The following is a 22,014-nucleotide window of genomic DNA, read 5'->3' on the forward strand; positions in this document are numbered from 1 at the left end:
ACTTCAGGTGCCCCCCTGATATTCTTTGTTTTACTTCTCATGCTCGAGCCATTACCCCTATATATATACACAGTCTTCTCTACTTCTAACTATTTTATTGTTTCTCCACCACCCTCCATTACCTTTCCCTTACTGGCTCTAATGCCTATACGACATTTTCCAAAGTAACGAGTTTTATTGCTTCACTCACCGATCGCATCATTTCCTCTCTGGAACTTTGGGATCACCACCCCTTCCTCTTCCTGCTTTTAAGGTTTTCGTCTGATCCGCTGCCCGTGGGAAGGAGAAGGGTTATGCTTGGAAAGGCGGGTTCCTTCAGACCCACTGCATATTTTTGAAATTTTACTCTATCATTGTCCACGGGGAGCTTCTCCATCTACTCAGCCGGAATGGCGAAAGGACTAGTGATGTTGCCGAAGGCTCAGAGTTACTTCGTGCCTTCGGTCTAAGGGTGTCTCATGACTATATCAATTGATAATCAATAATCGATGGCCAATACCATCCTCATGCTACCAATTGTTCACGAGGAGAGGAATTTGCTGACCTATGGGCCCATAGGTTAGCGCTCACCATCTAGAACCTGTAAAACAAGATAGCTGCACCGTGTGAGGATTGGGGGTGCAGGATTCCCTTACTCCAACACGATTCAATGATGAGGACTCAGTAGTTTGGCAAAGGGAAGTCCGTTTAATGACATGTCCATTAAACAAGGAAACAAATGGTAATCGGCATCGTTGCGATCACCTGTCTCGCTCCAACTTCCAACTTCTTCATACAGACACTAGCATTTATAGTTGATTCTCGTCATCTCTGATGTCTAATTCTACGAAATTCATCATGCAATATAATTGGTCAGGAAAGGTAACTTAAGTATAGGTGTTATATCTATATATGACAACAGAGCATGTGGATTGGATAACTCTTATCAGGTGGGCGTCTATGCCCGTCCCTCTACATCACACGTGATTGGTGTCACTACAAGTACGACATCCTATTCGTTACAGTGTCTATAGGACCCTAGATTACATGGTCCATTGTGATTGGGCAAGTTACACCCCTAAACATAAATCTCCACTTTAATTAGCAGCATGCAGAATAGACACCCAGGTGCCTAGTGCCCCAAGATTCACCCTTCCTCCTTTCCATCAATCAGTGTTTTAGGGAAATGTGTCAATTAGTTGGCTAAGAAAGGCCTCGAAACTGTAGTCTCTTATCAGGAAAGGTTATAGCATCCTCGGGTTCTGGATAACATCAGGCGGTGGTACATCTTTGCGCCTGGCTGGTCACGTCTTGGTTCACCGTGAATTTGCTTCAGTTTCCAGCTTTAGTTGCATTTAATTCTGCTTCGGCCCTACCACCTTCCTGGGCCTCTCTTATCTTGACCTTCATGGGCGAGCTGGTATGCTCCGAAGTTTGGTTCTTGTGAGCTGACGCTCTCCTCCCCTTCTCTGAGTGACCTCGATTTCCCAGGCATGAACCTCTCTGTTGAGTTTCGATTACGCACTTCCTCTGTGTTCTGGATGGTTTGTGAAACTCGGCCCGTTAGGCCTCGGGCTGCCTGGGCACATTTCTGCTTTACAAAATGGAGTCATACTTGTATAATGTGCTTTTGAGGTAGTTATATTGTTGGTGCATGCCGCCTTCAATCTTCTACTAAGCATTGCAAGCAGTATCGTTTTCTTAGCTTCTTGCGTTCCAAGCCTATTTACACACGTTTGAAAGGTCGGTTTTTCTTATCATATCTAGTAACACGTTTCCTTATTTTCGCTATCTTCTCCTTCCTGTGTTCAATACATCGAGTTGTATAACACTTGTTCTGACGTGCCATTTTCAATAACTGACTTTGCTTACTCACGAGCTAGGTTGGGCCGTGGTAATTTCCATTGGCCCTCCATTAAGACTCTTGGAGTTTCTTCGTGGACTGTATGTAGGTTCTCCTCATTTCGTATCAACAGCTGATATGGCTGTCTGATGGGGTACTGTGCTGCACAGGGTTGTCTGGTTATGGGCGCTTTGACAGGTACGGATCTTCTAATGTATACTGGGCAGAGTCCTAGTGCAACTCTGTTGGTTCATTTGCTCTTCATACATCAATTGCCTTGGCGAGTACCTTCCTGGTAGCTCGAAATGGGGGGCAGGGGTGCATGTCATGTCTGGAACCTTCTTTACAGGTATGAATGATTTTGCTTTGTCTTCCACGATAAAACGTCCTTCCTCATTTCGCCGTGGTCTTAACCTGGCCAATTTGGCTATATCTGCTGTTCTTGAAAGGAATAGACCCGGGAACAAAAATCCCAAGTAACAATTACCTCCCCAGTTTCTAGGTAACCAAGGATACGCTTTTTCTCCACATATGAAATAAACAGGGTCAACTACATAAACTGGTTCTACCTCTCTATCAAGGAATGCTATATTCATGCGTCAAGTGAATGTCCCCACTGAATAGGAGCCCTCTTTTCTTAGGCAAAAAGGGACAGGCGTGGACTGTAATTTACTGTATAAGAGGGGGGCACTGTATCTTTATTTCCTTCTGGGTTCATATGAAACGTCTGTCTTGTGGCATCACTACCAGTGTGATCAGCCATGCTTTATGAAATATAGAACAACCTACGGGTTTCATAATGATCTCTTCGAATTCATTCATATTCATTCCGTCTAATTGACCAGTTTCACTTTTGTTCCATTTCCCATAATATAATGCACTCAAGGATGCGTAGCATGCAGAACTCAATGGCAGTGGCTGCACATACCAACCAATTCCCTTACCACCATGATGCGCAAGTGGGCACATACCTAACAATATTTTTTTCTCAATATTGAGTAATTCATATTCATTATTCGCAGTAATGTGTTATTTCCATAACCTTCCCTGTGTCTTTCTTCCATTGGGGACAAAGTGTAAGTAAAGCCTGGACCGGGTTTTCAGTAATGGAGATGTTTCTAACAGGCAAGAGTACTTCCAGGGGGTGTATTTCTTCTAAATACCATACTACCATTACTGTCATTATTGGGGCTAATATACTCATCACACACATGATTATTGTTAAGATCAGCATACGATTATTTTCGGCAATTTCTTTTTTGTGACCTTCCAGTCTCTACATTTAACTCATTATCAGCAGTGGTGCAGGAGGAGGCAAAAGCTGGCTCTGGCATTTTTCTCTTGCTGTTCTTCTTCTCCAACAATGTTTGTCGTGAATGTCTCTTCTCGTTGCACTCGTTCGAATGTCAGTAAGTTCGGAAAATGGCTACAGTTTGTTCTTCCAGTTCTCAGCAGCCTGGGTTGCTATACGTTGTGCAAGATTTCAGTGCATCTGCACATTGCTCAAAGAACTCCAGAGCAGTTATCAATTGCCTTCATACCATGTGAGCCCCTCTTGTCCGTAAGGGGTGATCTGCACATGGATTTTATTTTTTGCACCGAGGAGCCGCGCTCTTGAGTTGTCCGATTTGCACAACCCTCACGCAGCTCTCCTCTAGACCTCCGGTTCCTACTTCATCCGTGATAGGAAACAGAGGCAACAAAGATCAAAAGAAATGAAGATTTGATCACTCCTTTTTCCGTGGCCGTAAATTATACCGCCTTGCTCCTGGTATCGTGTGATCAATGAATAGTGCGGACGCACTTTCAGACTCAAGCTCGGAGTCAGCCTGCGGTGCAAAGGCAGATGGTGGGCGCCAAAGTGGTACACGTTTTGTGTCAACCAGCAGTGATGCAGATTCTACTGGACAACGTTGGGGCACTCTTTGCCCTTTCTCCTTTATAACAATTTTTCCAGGCTTCGTTTCAGGCTCAGACAGATCTTGTGACAAAGAACTGGCAACAATTTCTTTCGTCTCTGGGGCTCCTGTCTCTTTCTGGTCGTCTTGATCAGGCAGTTTTCCAAACGACGGTGGAACCTTTTTAGCATGTGTTGCATGTATCCACGCCTTTCTTCTGTCCACGTGGATTGCAGTCTGGGTTGCCAAAAGTATCTGGTAGGGTCCACGCCATCTAGGCGCAAGTGATGACTTCCTCTCGAAATTCTTCACTAGAACCCACTCTCCGGGTTCTAGTGAATGCCCCGGACCAGTGTACCTGACAGGTAGAGCCTCCTGCACCTGCTGATGAATCAAACGCAATTTCTGAATTAAAAGATTACAGTAAATGCTGAGCACAGGATATTCTATCTCCTTTAGCCTTTTTCGGCTGCGGTGCACACCAAACATTCGCCGGCCTCCCCATCACTATCTTGTATGGGGAGAGCCCAGTTCTTGCCTGCACAGATGTGCGCATGCACAGTAACGCTAGCGGTAATGCGTCCACCCAACTCAACTTGTTTCCTGCACAAATTTAACTTATTTTGGCCTTTAAAATGCTGTTGTGACGTTCAATAAGACTGGCCCTCATGGAGTGTCTAGAACAATGGAATCTCTTTTCAATCTGGAGACCTGCACAAATCTGTAATATCACTGCGCCCACAAAATGCGGGCCATTTTTTAAATTGTTTTTTTAAATTTTATTAAAAATATTTGTTTTTGGTGTACACCTTTACAAATAACTTCATTAAAAGACTTTTTTGTTACATATATAAAATCTTTAAAAAACATCTGCTTAGCATCCGCCCTCAAAATTATAATTTCATTTCAGAATGAGTCATTTCTATTCTTAAACATAATCACAATAACAATCTTTTTCCATTTCATTTCTAATATGATTTGTCAAGCGGCCCGTAGCTATTATGGCCGCATTACTCGCTCCCCACATACAGTGCTTCCATATACAGTTCCTTGCGAAGCTCGTGTTAGCATTTGTGAATTCTTTCAGCATAAGTACACGTGTGTTTTCGAAATGGGAACAGTATAAGAATAAATATTTTAAGGATTCTAAGTTTCCTTTGCAAAATCTACAAGATTGATCACCTAACTCACATTGATCTTTATTCAAATGCTTTGTTCTTAATTTAGTTTAAATTAAATCCATTCGAAATAACATGCAAGTTCTCCTAATCATCTTGTCAGGACACATCAATAAATAGTTCAGTCTGGGCTTTTGCCGGTGAATAAATCCTGCATATTCGTCAAAGGATGAATACGATTGAACTTGTGTTATGCATTCGACCCAATCATACTCGAATAATTTTTTTTTAATTTTGTCTGTATTCACATCTAGCTCATCAGCTCTAAGGTTGATCTTCAGTAGGAGTGTATACATTCTCTCCTTAAATTTCAATACAGATGCCGGATATTCTTGAATTAGCATTGTTGCAAATTCAGTATAAATCGAATTACGTGGTGGGTCCAACATTTTAAAATATAGAGATAGTAGACGCCAATGATAGCGTGCAGCTAACAAAGATAGACCCAATTCTTAGAATAGCGTTTGGAAGACTCTGCGGCAAACCTAGGGCGTTCCTCCATAGAATTCCTTGTATGGAATTGAGGAGGGGTCCCAGATCTTCTAGATGTAATTCGACCCCATATAATAGGATCGCTTCAATTTTCTTATTGTAGTATTCATACAAAGGAATGAGGGAGAAGGTACAGAATTTAGAATATATCATTTTCATTTGCCCTTTAAGGAGTTGCATTTTCCCCATCAATTGTTCCTTGGCTTTTTTTAACGATGTGTTATTTGGGACCCTAAAACCAAGGTAAAGCATTTCTGGGACTACCTTTATTTGTGTTGTCTCTATATTCCACGTGAAATGGCGTATTTTCTTTCGATTTAAAAAAATCATGATGTTGGATTTTTGGGGATTCACTTTGAGATTATTATTATTGCAGTACAAGAGGAAGCTCTCCAGCTTTGCCTGTAATCCAGAATGGGTTTTATCAAATAAAAGTATATCGTCTGCATAGGCTAGCCACGATAGTTTGAGGTTTCCTAATTGCACTGCAAACGATTCTTTTTCGCTCCAAATCATATCCAAATCGGCCATATACAAGTTGAAAAGAATAGCTGTCATGTTGCAACCTTGCTTCACCGCAATCCAACTAGGGATAGCTTCTGTTAGGGTTCCTTCCCGAGTTATTCTTACCCTAAAATTTGTTCTGTGGTGAAGCATGGATATTAGAGTTAATAAGTGATCTGGAAAGTTAACACTTGACATTTTTCCAAAGATTTCTCTAATAACACAATCAAATGCAGCTTTAAGGTCAAGCGAAGCAACAAAGATGGGACTTTTGTCAGATGTTTTACAGGATGCAATCAGATGCGCAAGAATGCTTGCATTTAGAGTTGTCCCCATTGCTTTCCGAAATCCAACTTGGGCAATGCTAAGGCAATTAGTGTTGCGAATCACCATCTCGATTTCTTGCAGCAACAGTATGGAAAATACTTTGGCAGAGACATCCATTAAAGCTATGGGCCTAAAGTTATTAGGGTTATCGATAGGTTCCTTTTTATGGATTGGTATAATGATCGAGGTATACCATGATAATGGAATGTTTTTAGTTCTATATATCGATTTAAAGTTTTGTAATAGAACTTGTGCCCAGAATAACGGATCATTTTTAATCACACATGGGGGTAGGCCGTCAGGTCCTGCACAACTAGACATTTTTAGCTTACTTATAGCATACAGAATATCTTGCATATCCCAAGGGCAGATGTCAGGAATGTTTTCACTTTTTGGAGCACTTACTAAATATGAGAATTCAGAAGGAATTCTATATTTGAGTAGAAAAAAGGAAGTCCATGATGCCCCATTGATTGCTGAATCAAATTCCAAGTGTGGTTTTTTGTTACTAACTCTAAGCTGTTTCCATATATCTCTGATGTTACGTTTACATAGCAATGTAACCATGTTTTGATTTTGTTTCAGTAGCATAGATGCCCGAATTCGTGATCCATTATCTGACCACATTTCAGTAGCATAGATGCCCGAATTCGTGATCCATTATCTGACCACATGACACGGGGCAGACCAAACCGGGAAAAATACTCCTCTAACATTACTTTTGCAGTGCTCATGGCGGTGCAGTCTTGTAATGGATATGCTTCCACCCACTTACTGAAAGCACATATAATCACTAAAACATATTTCAAGTTTTGGCACCTCTCCATCTCTATGAAATCAAAATGGATTACCTCAAATGGCATAAAGGGAGGGCCGAAACTGCCTGTTGGAGTCACCGTTCCCTTCCCCACATTGTGTTGTAGGCACATGATACAATTTTGGACCAGTCTCTCGGCATTTTTCTTTATGTGTGTATTCTCCCATACTGTGGCTAGATGCTGGACTATCTTCTTAGCACAAAGTGTGTAGGGCTGTGGGCCATCGTGACCATTGCGGTTACATAGGAGTTCATCCAGTTTTTACTTTTCTTGTCTACCCAGCAACCTTCTAGATCTAATTCTGTAGAGCCCTCAGCCCACCCTTTTATCTCGTCAGCAGTAGCTTCTGCCTGCATCTCCTTGACAGTGGCAATTCCATTTTCTATCATGCAGGGCACTTCCTCAGACTGTACTGTCAACATTTTGGTATTCAAATCAGTGGCAGTTTGCTTCACAATTCTATCTGCAAATGCGTTTCCCTCTCCCACTTTACATGTTACCTTTTTATGCGCCTCGCATTTCATTATTGCTAGGCGCTTTGGACACGTAAGTGCAGACAGTAATCGTACAATCAAAGGGCCATGTTGAATTCTGGCTCCATGTGATGTCAAGAAACCCCTCTGAGCCCAGAGTCGACCAAAGTTATGAACCACGCCAAAGGCGTATTGGCTGTCAGTATATATGCTTACACTCAGATTCTCAGAAATCTCATAGGCTCTCGTCAAAGCTATTATCTCCGCGGCTTGTGCGGAGTTGTAGGGGATTTTTTTGGTTTCCACAATTCTTTTCAGTGTAGTGATAGCATAGGCAGCAGTTGATGTGCCATCAGGTAGTTTAAAACAGGAGCCGTCACAAAACAGTTCTCCATCTGGCTCTTTTTGTGGGGTATCTGTTAAATCAATTCTTCCTTTCGTTTCTTCCTCAGTAACCATTAAACAATCATGGGGAGCCGATTCATTCTCACCTAATTCTCCATTGGGCAGTGGCATTAATTCTGCAGGATTCAAAGCGCTACACCTCATAATTTGGATGTGTGGTGCAAACAGGACAATTTCGTATCTAGTTAATCTAGGAGATGTGAGGTGTTGCGTATGTCTTCTATTTAGTACAACGTCTATGGCATGTGGCACCATCAAAATTAAGGTGTGCGCCAGTACCATTCCTTCCGTTTGTTTCACTGACGCAGCAGCCACTGCAACAGCTCGCAAACAACGTGGGAGTGCACGCGCTACAGGGTCCAGCGCTGAAGAAAAATAGCTGCACGGCCTATTTCTTCCACCTTGTTCCTGTGTCAAAACAGCCAACACACAGCCTTCACTCTTGTGTACAAACAATCTGAAAAATGTTTCATAATTTGGTGTGCCCAAAACTGGAGCAGAACAAATTGCAGTTTTGAGCAGATCAAATGCTCTCTGGCATCCTTCATTCCACTGCAAAGGCATCACAGCATCCTTTTTTGTCAATGCCACCATTGGCTTCACAATCAATGCAAAATTCACAATCCACTGCCGGCAATAAGAGGCCATGCCTATTATAGCTCAGACTCCTTTCTGAGTTTTTGGAATAGGCATACCAGAAATACTCTCTATCCTTTCCGGGGTCAGTCTTCTCCCCTCTCTCGAAAGTAGGTAGCCCAAATAAGCCACCTCCTTTCGACAATATTGGAATTTCTTTGAGCTTGCTTTATGGCCATGCGCGGCTAAATGTGACAAAAGCAAAACAGTACGTTTTTTTACAAATCTCTTCTGTATCAGCAGCAATTAATAGATCATCTATATATTGTAACAACACACATCCGGTCGGTAATTCTAGCATATCTAGTTGTTCTTTCAATGCCTTGCTGTAAATACTCGGACTTACTGTATAGCCCTGTGAAATGCGCGTGAATGTAAATGATCGTCCTCCTAATGTGAAGGCAAACAAATATCTACTTTCCTTGTGTACTGGAATGCTGAAGAAGGCATTCTTCAAGTCTATAACACTAAAGTACTCTGCCGAGGCGGGAATCATTGTCAAAATCGTGGTGACGTCTGGGACCAATGGGAATTGAGGGTCAACCACTTTGTTTAATACGTGCAGATCAAATATGAAACGATATGGTACCTCATTACCTCCATTCTTATACACTGGAAGAATGGGGCTGTTACATATACTGCCTGTAATCTCTTCAATTACCCCCAGTTTTACCAAATCTGAAACAATACTCTTCAATCCTTTCTCTCCTTCTGCTGAAATTTTATACTGCGGAATACGTGGCAACGTTACTCCCTCTTTTAGAATAATTTTCACTAGCTGTATTTTCAAACATCCCACATCATTGTCATTCATTGCCCATAAGCAAGTTGGCACTTTACTCAATTCTCCTGGCAAAGGTTTGGACAAAAATTCAGATACTGGTACATTCTGTGGCAAAATTGTCAAGAACATTCCATCAGGAGTGCAATGGATAATTGCACTCAGTTTTTTCAATAAATTTAAACCCAAAAGATTTTACCCACAATTTTCTGTTAAGAGAAATGGACAATATTCAGTGAATGGACCTAATGTTACTGGTACTGGTTGGGACACTGGATTGATTACCGGGGTACCTGCGAACCCTACTGAAATATTCTTTTGCCCTGACAGTGGTATGTCCGGAACCAAGTGACGGTCTATCAAGCACTTTTGCGCCACTGTATCTACGAGAAAGCTATGCTCTCTATTCCCGACTTTCATTTCTACGTAGGGTCCTTTTTGATTCAGGGGAATAGGCACTGGTTCCGACCCCTGTCCTGGGCTGTCCTATTGAGGGAACAACACATCATCCGATGTGTAATCACTACTATAATACGTATTTGGTTGAGTATCAAAAATGTTTCCGCCCCTTCCTCTATTTCCATTTTGCGTGGTCTGTTGGCTCTGGTTTTGGCTAAAAGCATTCTGATTTTGAGCTTGGTTCTGATTCTTGGTAACATTTCCTTGATTATTTTGGTGCTGCTGCATATTGTTTCTATTCTGCCCATTGAGATGCCCATTTGTTCCTGGGTGCCCCCATGCTGTCTGCTCTGTCCATACCCATTTCTATTTTGTAAATGTGGACATTGCGCTCGCCAGTGGCCTTCCTCTCTGCAGTACGCACACTGATTTACTCCCAAAGGCCCTCCATGCATATTTGAATTACTTCTGCCTTGCGCGTTCCCTCTTCCTCTATTGTGTCCTGTCACTTGCTGAAGTAGCACCTCAACCATTGTCTGTAGTGCTTTTCTTTTCATTGGCAAGGGGTACTCATCAAATATCTCATGTATTTCCATTGTGGGAATACTAGGATCTGTGATCCATCTTAACGCCTCTCGTATACATACTTTCAGTTTATCACCCGCTTGTCTTGATGACGAAAAAAATCGCAGCTGTACATATGGTATCGCCACCTCCCCCCTGTCTCTCCTTATATCCTTTCCCCTATATCCTGACATGCTAAACATTTCAGCATATGCATCATCAAGTTCATTCTTAAATTCAAAAAGCCTGTCTATATGTTCCTTTATTTCTTCATCTCTCTCTCTCTACATCGTGCCAACGCATTCAAATCCAACAACTGCTGTGGCGGTACCCTCCCAATCAACTGCTTCCATTTCCCCTTTAAATATTCCCCCATGCATTCCAACACTAGCTGTCTTTCATTGCTCCTCCTGAAGTCATAAATCGAAGCCAGCGTCGCCGTTTCATCAAACCCGTCTATAAACATCTCGGCCTGTTCTTGCAGCTCCCGTTTTCTCTCCTTACTAATCGTGCTACGGGTCACCCTAGTGTATTCACTTTGTCCCGTCCCCTCTCTCCTTTCAGTGAGTTCAAGTATTGGAGGTGCGGATGGGACAGCGACAATCTCTTGGGAGGGAGGTACAGATGGGACAACGAGAATGGGAAGTAACTGCTGGCACCTGCTGTCTAATGGGAGGTGCTGATTGTATGATTTGTGCTGTGCTGGGATCTGAACAATAGGGAGGGGCTGAGCAGCTGGAGGGAGCTGAGCAATCGTCACTGGTGCGGTCTTATACTCTCTTGTTGAGCGCTCTCGCTTTGTTTCAGTTAATATCTTGCTTATTAACTCATCTGATTAATGGAATTCTTGTTGTGGGTATATCTTATCTATACTCAGCTGATCACGTCTGTTTGATTTTCTCAAACTATCATCCCACTCCTCCTCCTCCTTTTCTTTCACTCTTTCTGCTTTCGACTTATGCCTGCGCGCATTCTTCTCTCTGCTTTTCCAGCGAAGCATAGCTTCCTTTCTCCAGTCTCTAAGGATATCAAATGCTGCCGGACGTGTTATCTTTTTCAACAGTATTTTTTCAAAATAATCTATTCTCAATATCTCAAAACTCCTGTGATTCGGCCATTTGTAAATTTTCCTCTTTTCTGGTTTGCCTATGCCAAATCTCACAAAACATTATCGCCCCTACACCATATTTCACATACATCTCTTACGCCGGCGGCCCCACGGTTGGCGCGACCTGGCCAGTTTCCAAAGATTGTCTACCGCAGTGGAAAAATCCTGCTAAGGTGGACAAATACCCCAGGCATGTTTTAACCTTACCCACGGCTAATCAACCTTACACTGGGCATTTGATTTTGAAAAATCAACTCTCAACCAATATCAGGGTTACTTTGAATCGGGGTACGACTCACCTAATCAATCAAGTCGTCTTTCAAGACGCAATTCGTCCTAATACTGACGCAACCAATAATTGTCATGTCTGCGTATCTTTGCTCATTCTGCCTCGTTTCGGGACCCTCGCCTCCTTGTTGTCTGGCCGGGCACGTCGATCAGGGATCAGTTGTGTACAGATCTGCAAAGGAGTCTCATCACTTTCACAGGGGCGCACGAACACCTCTTGATCCCGGCTCGACCGTCCCGTCCTCGCCGTTCTCTCCATCTTCCACGATGGAGCAAGTGGGGGAGGGTCCCTGTTCAGGCGCCATCTTGAAGGGGCCCCTCGCGTATGGAAACAAGGCGCAATCGCCACACACGAACTGATATGCCAGACACAAGGTTGTATTCCCAAAAGCTAGGGTTTATTACAAAGCAAATAGTCTCAGTTGGCCAACTGGGTCTCACGCCCGCAACGTGTGTCTCCAGACCCCGAGGGACGCAAGAGAGCGAGCATTTTACAACAGTTACATATATACAAAATGGGCATCTCACAATCAGCAATGACATATTCAATACCGCCCATAATGTATTTCCTTTGAATTGGTTTCGATGATTGACAATTGTGACGAGTATGACACCTTCAGACATTTATTTAGCAACAGTTTGCAATTTCATGAGCCTGCAGACACAATTCTTTGTTTTAAGAACACACTGCTTCTGTTCTCTGCGAACAAGCTGCGTGCAGGGGAGAGATACATTCCAGGCCTTGCTATCTCCTAGTTTCTATTCGGGTACTGGGGGTCATCTCGCTCTCCAGGATCTACAGGGCTCAGGGAAGGGGGGCCACAAAGAAGAGCATAATTCAAATAATTAATTGTTCATTTCTACCGTTCTTACTGCATGAGCGAGACTGGCTGGCACCTGTGTAATGATTAAATGCCTTGCTGCTTACTTCCAAGGACTTGTGAGGGAGGAGACCAGGCATTTCTGTCTGGGTCGCCTGCGTTATGTTTCAACAAGTATCTCGCGGCCTTGCCCTGTGCATGAACAATAATATAATAGTGGAGCAGAATAAGCTTTCAGCAAAGCAGTTTCAACAGAAGGCAAGAGGCGGAAGTTAAAAACAAAATGGCAATTTCAATCACATCAAAATGGCTGCACTTTAGTCAAGCTTATGGCTATGTATTTCTAATACTAAACACATGAGGCGGTTGGTCTGCGGCCAACATAATACATTGCCTGCATCATTGAGGGGTACCTATTGTTTTTCTGGACTGACACCATGGGCATCACACTCAGCCCGTTAGTCTTTCATTGTTAGACCTGTATGTTTCACTGAAGGAATCAGACAGTGGCTTCCCTGCCTTTCTCCAGAGAGCAACACAAGCACATCACAGATTTCCTCCTTGAAAAGTATGATCACCCCCAACCCTCTCTCCTTGCTATTCTGAGCACTCTTATGCAGCATCAGTAAGGGTTTAAATGTTCTACTTCTTGCAGGACACGTTTTTGGTATGTCACCGACGTGTACTTTGGTATATGGGCGGTACTATATTATTCTTGTCATACTCCCACTACAACGGATGCATGTGGATTTGAAGAGCATTCCCCCGATGACATGAACTCAAAGACACAAATCTGATTTTTTGCCTATGTAGATGCAAGTATTTTATATTGCACTGAACGGTGTTCATAAAACATACCATTGGCATTATGGCAAGGGTAGAAATGTTTGTGGGGCAACCAACATCACTTTAAATTGTTTTGTTCATATAAAGGAAAGTCTATTGAGGATAGTGTGTGCTTGAGCTAATTGCTGCCCCGATATGGGATTACGAGCATGTTACAACAAGTTTCACTCAGGATGCCATCCTTTCGAGGTGGATATGTTGAGTAATATTAGATTTTGGGGCTCATTATAAGTTCCCCAGTCTGGAAAAAATGGTGGTAATTCCAGCAGTATAATTTTTTCCAGACCAGGAAAACACGTTTGCTGGTGGGGGCAGTGATCTACCGGCAGGCCTGACCTGACGGTAGTTCTGGTCCCTACCGGCAAATAAATGCCAGAATCACAGGCACCAGTACTACTGGTGCTGGTGATTCCGGCGATCCCATCCCATGGAGTCCTATCGGACTACATGGCAATGGTAACTTACCAGCATCTCTGCCCCCTGTAATATCCTGGTAGTACAGGATATCGGGTGGTGGAAATGGTAAGGCAGTTTTGCCGGTATCAGGCAGGGATTTCGGCAAAACTGTAATGAGAGTTTAAAGCATTTAGAAGGAAGTGCTAAAGATATTGGGCCTCATTACAAGTTTGCCGGTCCGGTAACAACGGTACCAGTAAGCTTACCGGTACCATTGTTACCGGACCGGCAAACTACGAGTTCTGCTCGCGGGTGCCTTCCCGTCTGCCAGGTCCGACCTGGCGGGCATACCGGCACCCGCGAGCAGACCTCGAGGGATGCACCGGCACCATTCATGAATGGTGCCGGCGCATCCGGCCTCCCCATTCCCATTTAGTCCAATGGGGCTAAAATGGGATTGGGGAGTAATAATTACCAGCACCCAGCAATGGGGATTTGCCGGGTCCGCCGTGGCTGGAATGCCCCGGTAGATCCCCATTGCAGGGTGCCGATAATTTCATGACTCCAGCGGCCCATTGTTATTAAAGCTATCCCCTCTTTAGCACTATCTAACATATTAATGCTGATTCAGTACACCATGCTTACAGGTGTCACCTCACCTCATTTGAACTCTAGTGAACCAACGGATGTTTAAGCATCTCACTTGACAGTCGTACAGAGACCACTTCAGCATAAGCTTAACCCGAAAGCTTAGGCATACCTGACCTCTGCACCATTTCTGTCCTACAGTCTTGAAGTCTTGAAGAAAATGTGTCTGACTGTACTGTAACCCTCCAATACATTGGCACAATTATTACTTGAAAGGAGTGATCGAAGATCCATTTGTCCTGTTCTTAACATCTCCCTTCTCAGCCCTTGCAAAGTCAAGCCCTCAAGGATCGGGTAATGAAGCTAATGATAAAATTGTAAAATGACAGCAGTGGGTCGAGCTTGAGGGCAAACCCACTCGAGGAACCATTTTGCTTTCTTATTCCCGCACTATAGTTAAGTTGAGTATTGAGTTCCCAAACAATTAATTGCTTATAACCTTTGACTCGTATGACGGATTTGGCTGACATTTTGCAAATGAAATTGAACTGGGGGGGGGGGGGGCACCACTCCTCCAGACTGAGACATTTTGGGAAAGATCTGTTAAAAAAGAAAGTTATTAATAAAGTTAAAATATGCTTTCGTCCTAGTCCCCATTCATTTTCCCATAGAGAAAAAGTCAAATATTTGCTTGAGCGCACAGCCAAAACTGCTGCTCGGAATTGGATGAGGTACGAAACAACTTGGGCACTAAGCGTTGACTCGATTTCCAGATAGCGGTCTGGGGTTATTGCGTCCAGTAGTTTTTAAAATATTTGACGGAGAAGTGGGTGCCCCCTTCTGCCAAAATTATAGCTATATCTCCCATGGTGCTTTGCTGCGGAGAGGCTGACAGGCTTTTCAGAAAGGAAAAAGTAGCCAATTTTTCCCAACATTCTATTGCTTATACCTTTTGACTTGCCGGATGGATTTGGATAGAAATTTAAAAACAAAGAGTTTGTCAAGTGTCCTCCCTCCCAAACTGCACATTTTGGATTTTGGGAACAAAACTTTGTAAAATGAAAAAGTTATTAATAAAACAAAACACCACCGTTTTACAGTTTTCAGCCCATTCATTTCCCCATAGATGAAAAGTGCAGTTTCTGGTCACAAAGTGTTGACTTGCATTCCTTGACTGGTTTGGGGTAAATCCATCCAGTAGTTTCTAAAATAATTGACAGAGAAAGGGGTGAAAATATATATATATATATATATGTGTGTGTGTGTATATACACACACACACACATACTAGAATAGCTATTTCGCTAAGTCCCACGCAGAGGACAGTACGACCCAGTAACCATCACTGGAATGCATGTACAGAAATGTATGCTTTTTGCTTCATGAAAATATCGTTTTCTTAATTGGCAGTGCTATTTTAACTGGCAAACAACTGCAAACATGTTTCACCCTTATGTGGGATCATCAGTACAGTACACTCTGATATCCTTGTGCTTGGAGCATTAGGGCATGTTGGGCAAAACACCAACAAAGTAAAAGCTTGAAATGTGATAGTAGAGTAAGAGAGAGTGAGAGAGAGAGAGAGAGAGAGAGAGAGAGAGAGAGACACACACACACACACACACACACCACAATTCAATGCATTATGGGTTTGCAAATTAGCTCCAGAAAAATTCATTTGTCTTAAAATGCTATTTTATACCTAACGTTTTTAATAAGGGTGAACCATGTATGCACTTGTCTGTCATCCTTGACAGTTGTCTGACTTGGGTTGAAAAATGCTAGGTATAAAATAGCACTTTTGATTAATACAAAGACATTTTCTTGGAGCTAGTTTGCATATCCACAATGCATTGCTCATGTAGCTCTGAACTGGAGGTGAACTTCCAATGATGGTTGCTGGGTGGCATTGTGATGTGTGTGGCTTATCTGAAATGGCTTATTCTGCTTTCATGCATCAGGCATAAGAGATTTTTGAAGGCGTTATAAAGCCACAATATCTCTCTCTCTCTCTCCTCTCTCTCTCTCTCTCCCTCTCTCTCTCTCTCTCTCTCCCTCTCTCTTTCTCTCTCTCTCTCTCTCCTGTAATTCTCACATAGGGTCCAATGTATTGCTTGCACATGAAACCACAGAAGAGAGGGTTCTAGTAATGCCCCCCTCTTCCCCATAAACAAGATGACCCGAAGAGTCAAGAATGCACAAAGTCACTTATTTATCGGACAACCCCCAAGTGCACCACGTATGCAGAGAGATATTCTCTCAGACAGCCATTCCAACCTTATCCAGTCAATGGGCCTCATTACACAGTAGGCGGTAGCCATGGCACTACTAGTGCCATGGCTACCCCCTTACCGCATTCCGGGTCCGTGTTCCCGGAATAGGGACTTACCAGGTCATTCCGACCTTTGCGGGACCGGTAAGTCCCCATTCCGGGAACCATTCGCCATTCCCATTTGAGCCCCCATAGGGCTCAATGGGAATGGGGATGGAGCTAATAACAGTACCGCAAATTGCGGTACCGTAATTAGCTCTGAAGTCCCTTAGCGGGTCCCGTCCTTAACACCTAGTAAAACCAGGCGTTAAGGAAGGGACCCGCTAAGGGACCTCGTAGTAGGGCGGTAAGGGATTACCGGCACCGGTGCCCTTACTGGTGCTGGTAATCCCTTATCACCTACCGTGTAATAAGGCCCAATGTCTTTATGGATAGAGGTGCTTCAACAGTGATTATGGATCCAAATGCCATAATGGACAATACCGACTAAGTGCCGAAGAAACCACTGTGCTGACATCACTAGTGACACCACGACGTAGCTGTGTTAGTCATGAAGTAGACTCGCAACCATATACAGCTTTACAAAAACACACACTCGTTTTCACGAGGAACATGCTTACACAGTTCTGTAGATAGAGGACAGATACATATATATACTGTCAAAGCTTTTATTATTTTCTCATTAGCCAAGTGCAGAAACGCTGAACGCAAGGCAACAAAGAAATACAGAGCCAGCTTGCAGATGCTTATGGCAACTAACTCTATGGAACTACAGGAACACACAAGGAGCCTGATAGGACCAAGTATGACTAACCTATAGGAAACACAGGACAATATAAGTGTGTAGAAATCGTATTATTAGTCTAATGAAAATCACATAAGGCCTCAAGCCACAGGACAGGGGATGAAAAGGAGCAGAACTAGGCTGCACAGAACAGACAGGCCAGAGCTCACAGCCAAGGTCAGAGATAAACAGCACATTCCAAACTTGGGACAACAAGAAGCCACCTGCAGAAAAAGCAAATACATTCTCATTATTGCAGATGGGAAGAGCTACATTTGTGTGGTCCTCAACCACTTGATGCAGCCTAGTTAGACATTGGGTATTCGCCGGAGGTGTGAAGACTAACAGTTCTCAGCAACCCAGACGAGAAGTGAAACACATGTTGCAACGTGGAGCGCACTCTCTTAGGCAAATGTGGTATTGCTAACAGGTACAGTGGGTACACATAGTAATTTCACATCACCTTGAAAAGGTGCAAAGAGGGCTGAGAACCAAACTGGGTCCCATGCCTGAGGAGACCATTCCCAGCCAATCAAAGGACAGAAATCCAAAGGTGGATGACAGGGGCCAATGGTAATCCTGCGACCCTGCAACAATGCAACAAACAGTCTCATGGGGAAGGGGTAGATTAGCCACCTGACATGGGAGGTCCAATAGAGTAAGATGTATATAGGTGATCTATACTCCCTACCACTCCGAGCACCCTACCAACGCTGGCGATAGGTTTTTGGGGAGGGCCCAGGTGATGACTCCATTCCGTATCAAAACCGGGGAACACACTGGTTGAGTTGGAGAATGTGGAAATCCTTGTGACTGTCCCGTATGATTCCTGTCGGATTTTGTAATAACCGGCTGAGTCCTCTGTTTATTCTGGGGCAAGGGTTGTTGGGCCCTTCAGAGCTGAATACCCAGACGTCTGGTATACTGTGTCCTCCACTTGTCTGTATTAGGGCCCGAGTGCTAAACGGGCATTTCCAAACCCAACAGTTTGTCCTTTTTTTGTAGATACGGCATAGGCATTTTCAAGTCACTGCCATAACTTGGCCATAAAATGGCAACGGTTGGAAAATGGTGTGAGCACCTGATCCTATGTACTGCCTATACACACGCCCAAACTATTGGTTTGTCCAACATGTGTCTTTTTTGCAGCAGAGCAGTTAAAAACGAGCATGCAATGGAAGCTGTACACTATCCCCACCACGCCCCTTCCCCCGATGAAGAGAATTGCTTCTCGAAACGCGTTGGGTTCAGCTGTCTATAATTAGAAAAGGGTTCAGCTGTTTTTTGCTTTAAATGATTAATACATTTTTGTTAATAACAATTTGGATACCTAATAAGTTTTGTTCTCTAACATTGTATGACTACTTTATTAATCAAAGTACTGACCACAACATCATAATTACAATACACTGAATGTTTTGGCTTCTTTAGGCCACAGATAGAGCGCAGGGGACAGGAGTTCCCAACATGTTGGGAACTTTTTTCTTTTTCATGCAATGGAAGCTGCTCAGAGGAAATCCGTCCGCTGCATTTGGTGTTTGCTGTACTGAAGGAAAGCGTATTTGTGAATTTATAACACACACATCTATGGCCTCATGTTGTCTTTGTTTTCTTGTTGTAGATCTGGATTGGGCAGCTACTATGGAACAATCGGCGGTCCCGTGTCAGCTTTCAGTGCAGAATTAAAAGGCAAAGAGCCATACACTGCACCAGGAAAGAATTTCTATACAAATCCACCAAAGCATGGCACTGGATATGGGTGAGAAAGTCAGCATAATTTTATAAGGCCAACTCATGCTTTTCTTTATATAACCCAACACACTATTTATTATTCATATCCTTTAACAGGTATCCTGGTCTCACCATTGGAAAACAGTATGAAAATAGCATTGAAAACTATGACATAGTCAAAGAAATGATGAAGGTAAACAAATACTATTTGCACTTTTAAGGGCTGTTACTAATCTTGAATGCATAGAGAAATTCACACACATTCCACAACACCTTGGTATTTATGGACAATTATTGTACTGGAAATTAAAATGATGAAATGTCACATATTTCACATTGGACACTGGGGTGAACAAAACAAGCTTTCTTTGCCTACGCCCCAAGACTATGGAACCTCCTCACCATCATTTGAAAAGAACTGCAGACCCACCTCTTCAAGGAGTATCTCCTCCTCAACACTGAGGCCATCACGTCGTCTCCTGCGCCCCCTGACTCGCTAGACGCTGCCCGCCCCTTTCCTCCCAGCCACCCGGTACAGCTGTAGCCCTCCCCTGTCCCCCTCTGTATCCTGCCCCCTGCTGTATATCTGTTCTGTTGTCACCTCTGCAAAGCGCTCCGTTATGTATCTGTATTGGTGTATACCTCTGAAAAGCGCTCTGTTATGTATCTATATTGGTGTATTCCTCTGTAAAGTGCTCTGTTGCTTCTCACTCAATAAATACAATAATAATAATAATAATAATAACAACGAGCTGTCAGTAGGAATCATATATTAATTATTATCATGATTCCTTGTGTATTTGAATATGAGTAGCCATTGGTAAACCCTTGCAAAAAAAGAAGTAGTCACTACATTTGACCAGGTAGTAATGTAAAGTTATAGGGGTGATGAAAACAGATTATTCCGCCAGGTGTCACACCCACCCAAGTCCCTGTTGTATCACTTACTGTAGTTAACTGTGCCTACCTTTTTTAAAGCTAATCATGCAGGTGTTTTCTAAATGTTGTTTAATGGGGTATTACATATGGCAAACTGCATTACTCCTGTTCTTCCCTCCTCATCACAACCCTTATCAATTGAGATGTTTCCACTTTTGACACATAATATCCCTTCTGTAGCTAATTTTAGAAATGTCCAGAATTTGTCCTCATTATCTTACTACACCTGAGGCATTTCGCCGCATTTCCCTTCTTCTGCTTCCCGTTCTTTAATCCAGAGACCAGGCTGATGAGTATGGATCAGGGAGGGGGGCTGTTACTTAAGGACTGTGAAAATAGGGACGTCTAGAAGTAATGCAGATTGCCATAGGTAATTCCCCATTATCTTCTGCTATCCCTTTCCATCACTGTCCTTACTAAATGAGAATATATCCACTTGTACCAGACATTAGCCTTATATCCTTAATTTGTATCAGTACTCGAGCTTGCTTCTCGACTATGCATTGATGAACCTCAAAGAAGAACGCATATCAGGTCAATCACATAAGTCTAGGGCTTTGGAATCAAAAATGTGCTTTGCAAAAAAAGGGAAAGCCTTTAAAGATGAATAAGCACTTAAGTCCATACTGTAGCAAATTGAACTCCCTTAATCTGGGAGTGTTGTCTTTATAAGCCTCAAACTAACAAAATCCAGCCCTGGATCCAAGAGGTCACAGCAAGCGATTCAATACACTTATAGAAAGTTACTCATCACCTTTTAATAAGAGAGAGGCAATGATTACCTGAATCTCACACCAGTGCAGAGACCAGGAGTTCCAGAGACAACATTTTTAGCAGATAAGATAAGATACTCCCAACCACACTGCAGCAAGAGAGTGATAATGCCGGATTGGATGGCACAAAGCTTTTGGGAAGAAGAGAAAGAATTGTTCATGGGCGAGCCTGTAGTTCCTGCAAACTGAAACTGAACCTTGAGTTATAGAACTGCTTTTGAATTAACCAATCAGCAATTTAGCTCCATTCCTCTCCTTGTGGTCACAGCATGAAGAGACTACTCTGGTGGTCAATGCTGTGTTCTATAAAACATGATGATGAGGATGATGAGCTAATCCCCGGGCTTGACCTCCTCCCTTTGATATTTAGGAAGCCAGTTGAGTTACAGAACAACTAGATATGCTGATTGAAGAAATAAGTAATAGATTGAAGTGAAATTTTATTAAACAGGAAAGGCCTCCTGGTACCCTCGAAACACCATGTAACATAGAAAAATGCAGCTACCCTACCCACAACAGTGCTGCATTACTCAAACCTAATCTATTTTAACATATCCGGCACTTGAGAAGTATAAATAACTTTTAAAAGAACAACTCCCTATATAGTGGAAACTACAGCGGTATATGGTTCAATCCTGAAGTGGAACTTAGATCACAGAACAGGCACCACTGCCCTATTTACAGCAACTATAAAAAACACTGTTATAATTACAGAGAGTCTTTAGGATCAATCAATTCTGGGATTTACAACATGTTTCACGCCATGTGAGGGAAAAGTTAAACAAAAACTTGAAGGATTTCATAATTCATTTATCAGACGCTAAAAATAGATTTTCTGATGATAGCGAAAACCCAGACAACGTGAAAGAAGAAATCTACCACCTCTAGGAAAGGAAAGAATTGTGATGTTACATGATGACTAGCCCAATGCTAGGAACTTGTTGCACATCACAGATGGCCCCAAGAGCACACCAACACTCAAAGACAGTTCACTAGATTTGATTGAACATTTGGAGAATAGCTTCACAAAGGGCTGTCCCACTCTCTCTCATCTCCGGTAAGATTTTCCTTCCCCTGCCCAGGCATTCCTAAATCCAAAGATGATCACTAGGGATCGCTAACCCCGATGTTTAGCACCTGTCTGGCTAGTTCCGATTGACCAAAGGCAAAC

At 43.0% G+C, this 22,014-nt stretch overlaps 1 protein-coding gene across 1 annotated transcript in view; it reads left to right on the forward strand.

Annotated features, from left to right (window-relative positions):
* Positions 1-22,014, forward strand: part of CFAP96 (cilia and flagella associated protein 96) — a 321,028-nt gene that overhangs the window by 96,589 nt on the left and 202,425 nt on the right. The window contains exons 4-5 of the mRNA XM_069631516.1: positions 19,022-19,159; positions 19,249-19,324. Coding sequence (XP_069487617.1) covers positions 19,022-19,159; positions 19,249-19,324 — 214 coding nt within the window. The remainder of the gene's footprint in view (positions 1-19,021; positions 19,160-19,248; positions 19,325-22,014) is intronic.

This window comes from Ambystoma mexicanum, chromosome 6q (assembly GCF_040938575.1).
Source record: "Ambystoma mexicanum isolate Mex_15411 chromosome 6q, UKY_AmexF1_1, whole genome shotgun sequence".
NCBI lineage: Eukaryota > Metazoa > Chordata > Amphibia > Caudata > Ambystomatidae > Ambystoma > Ambystoma mexicanum.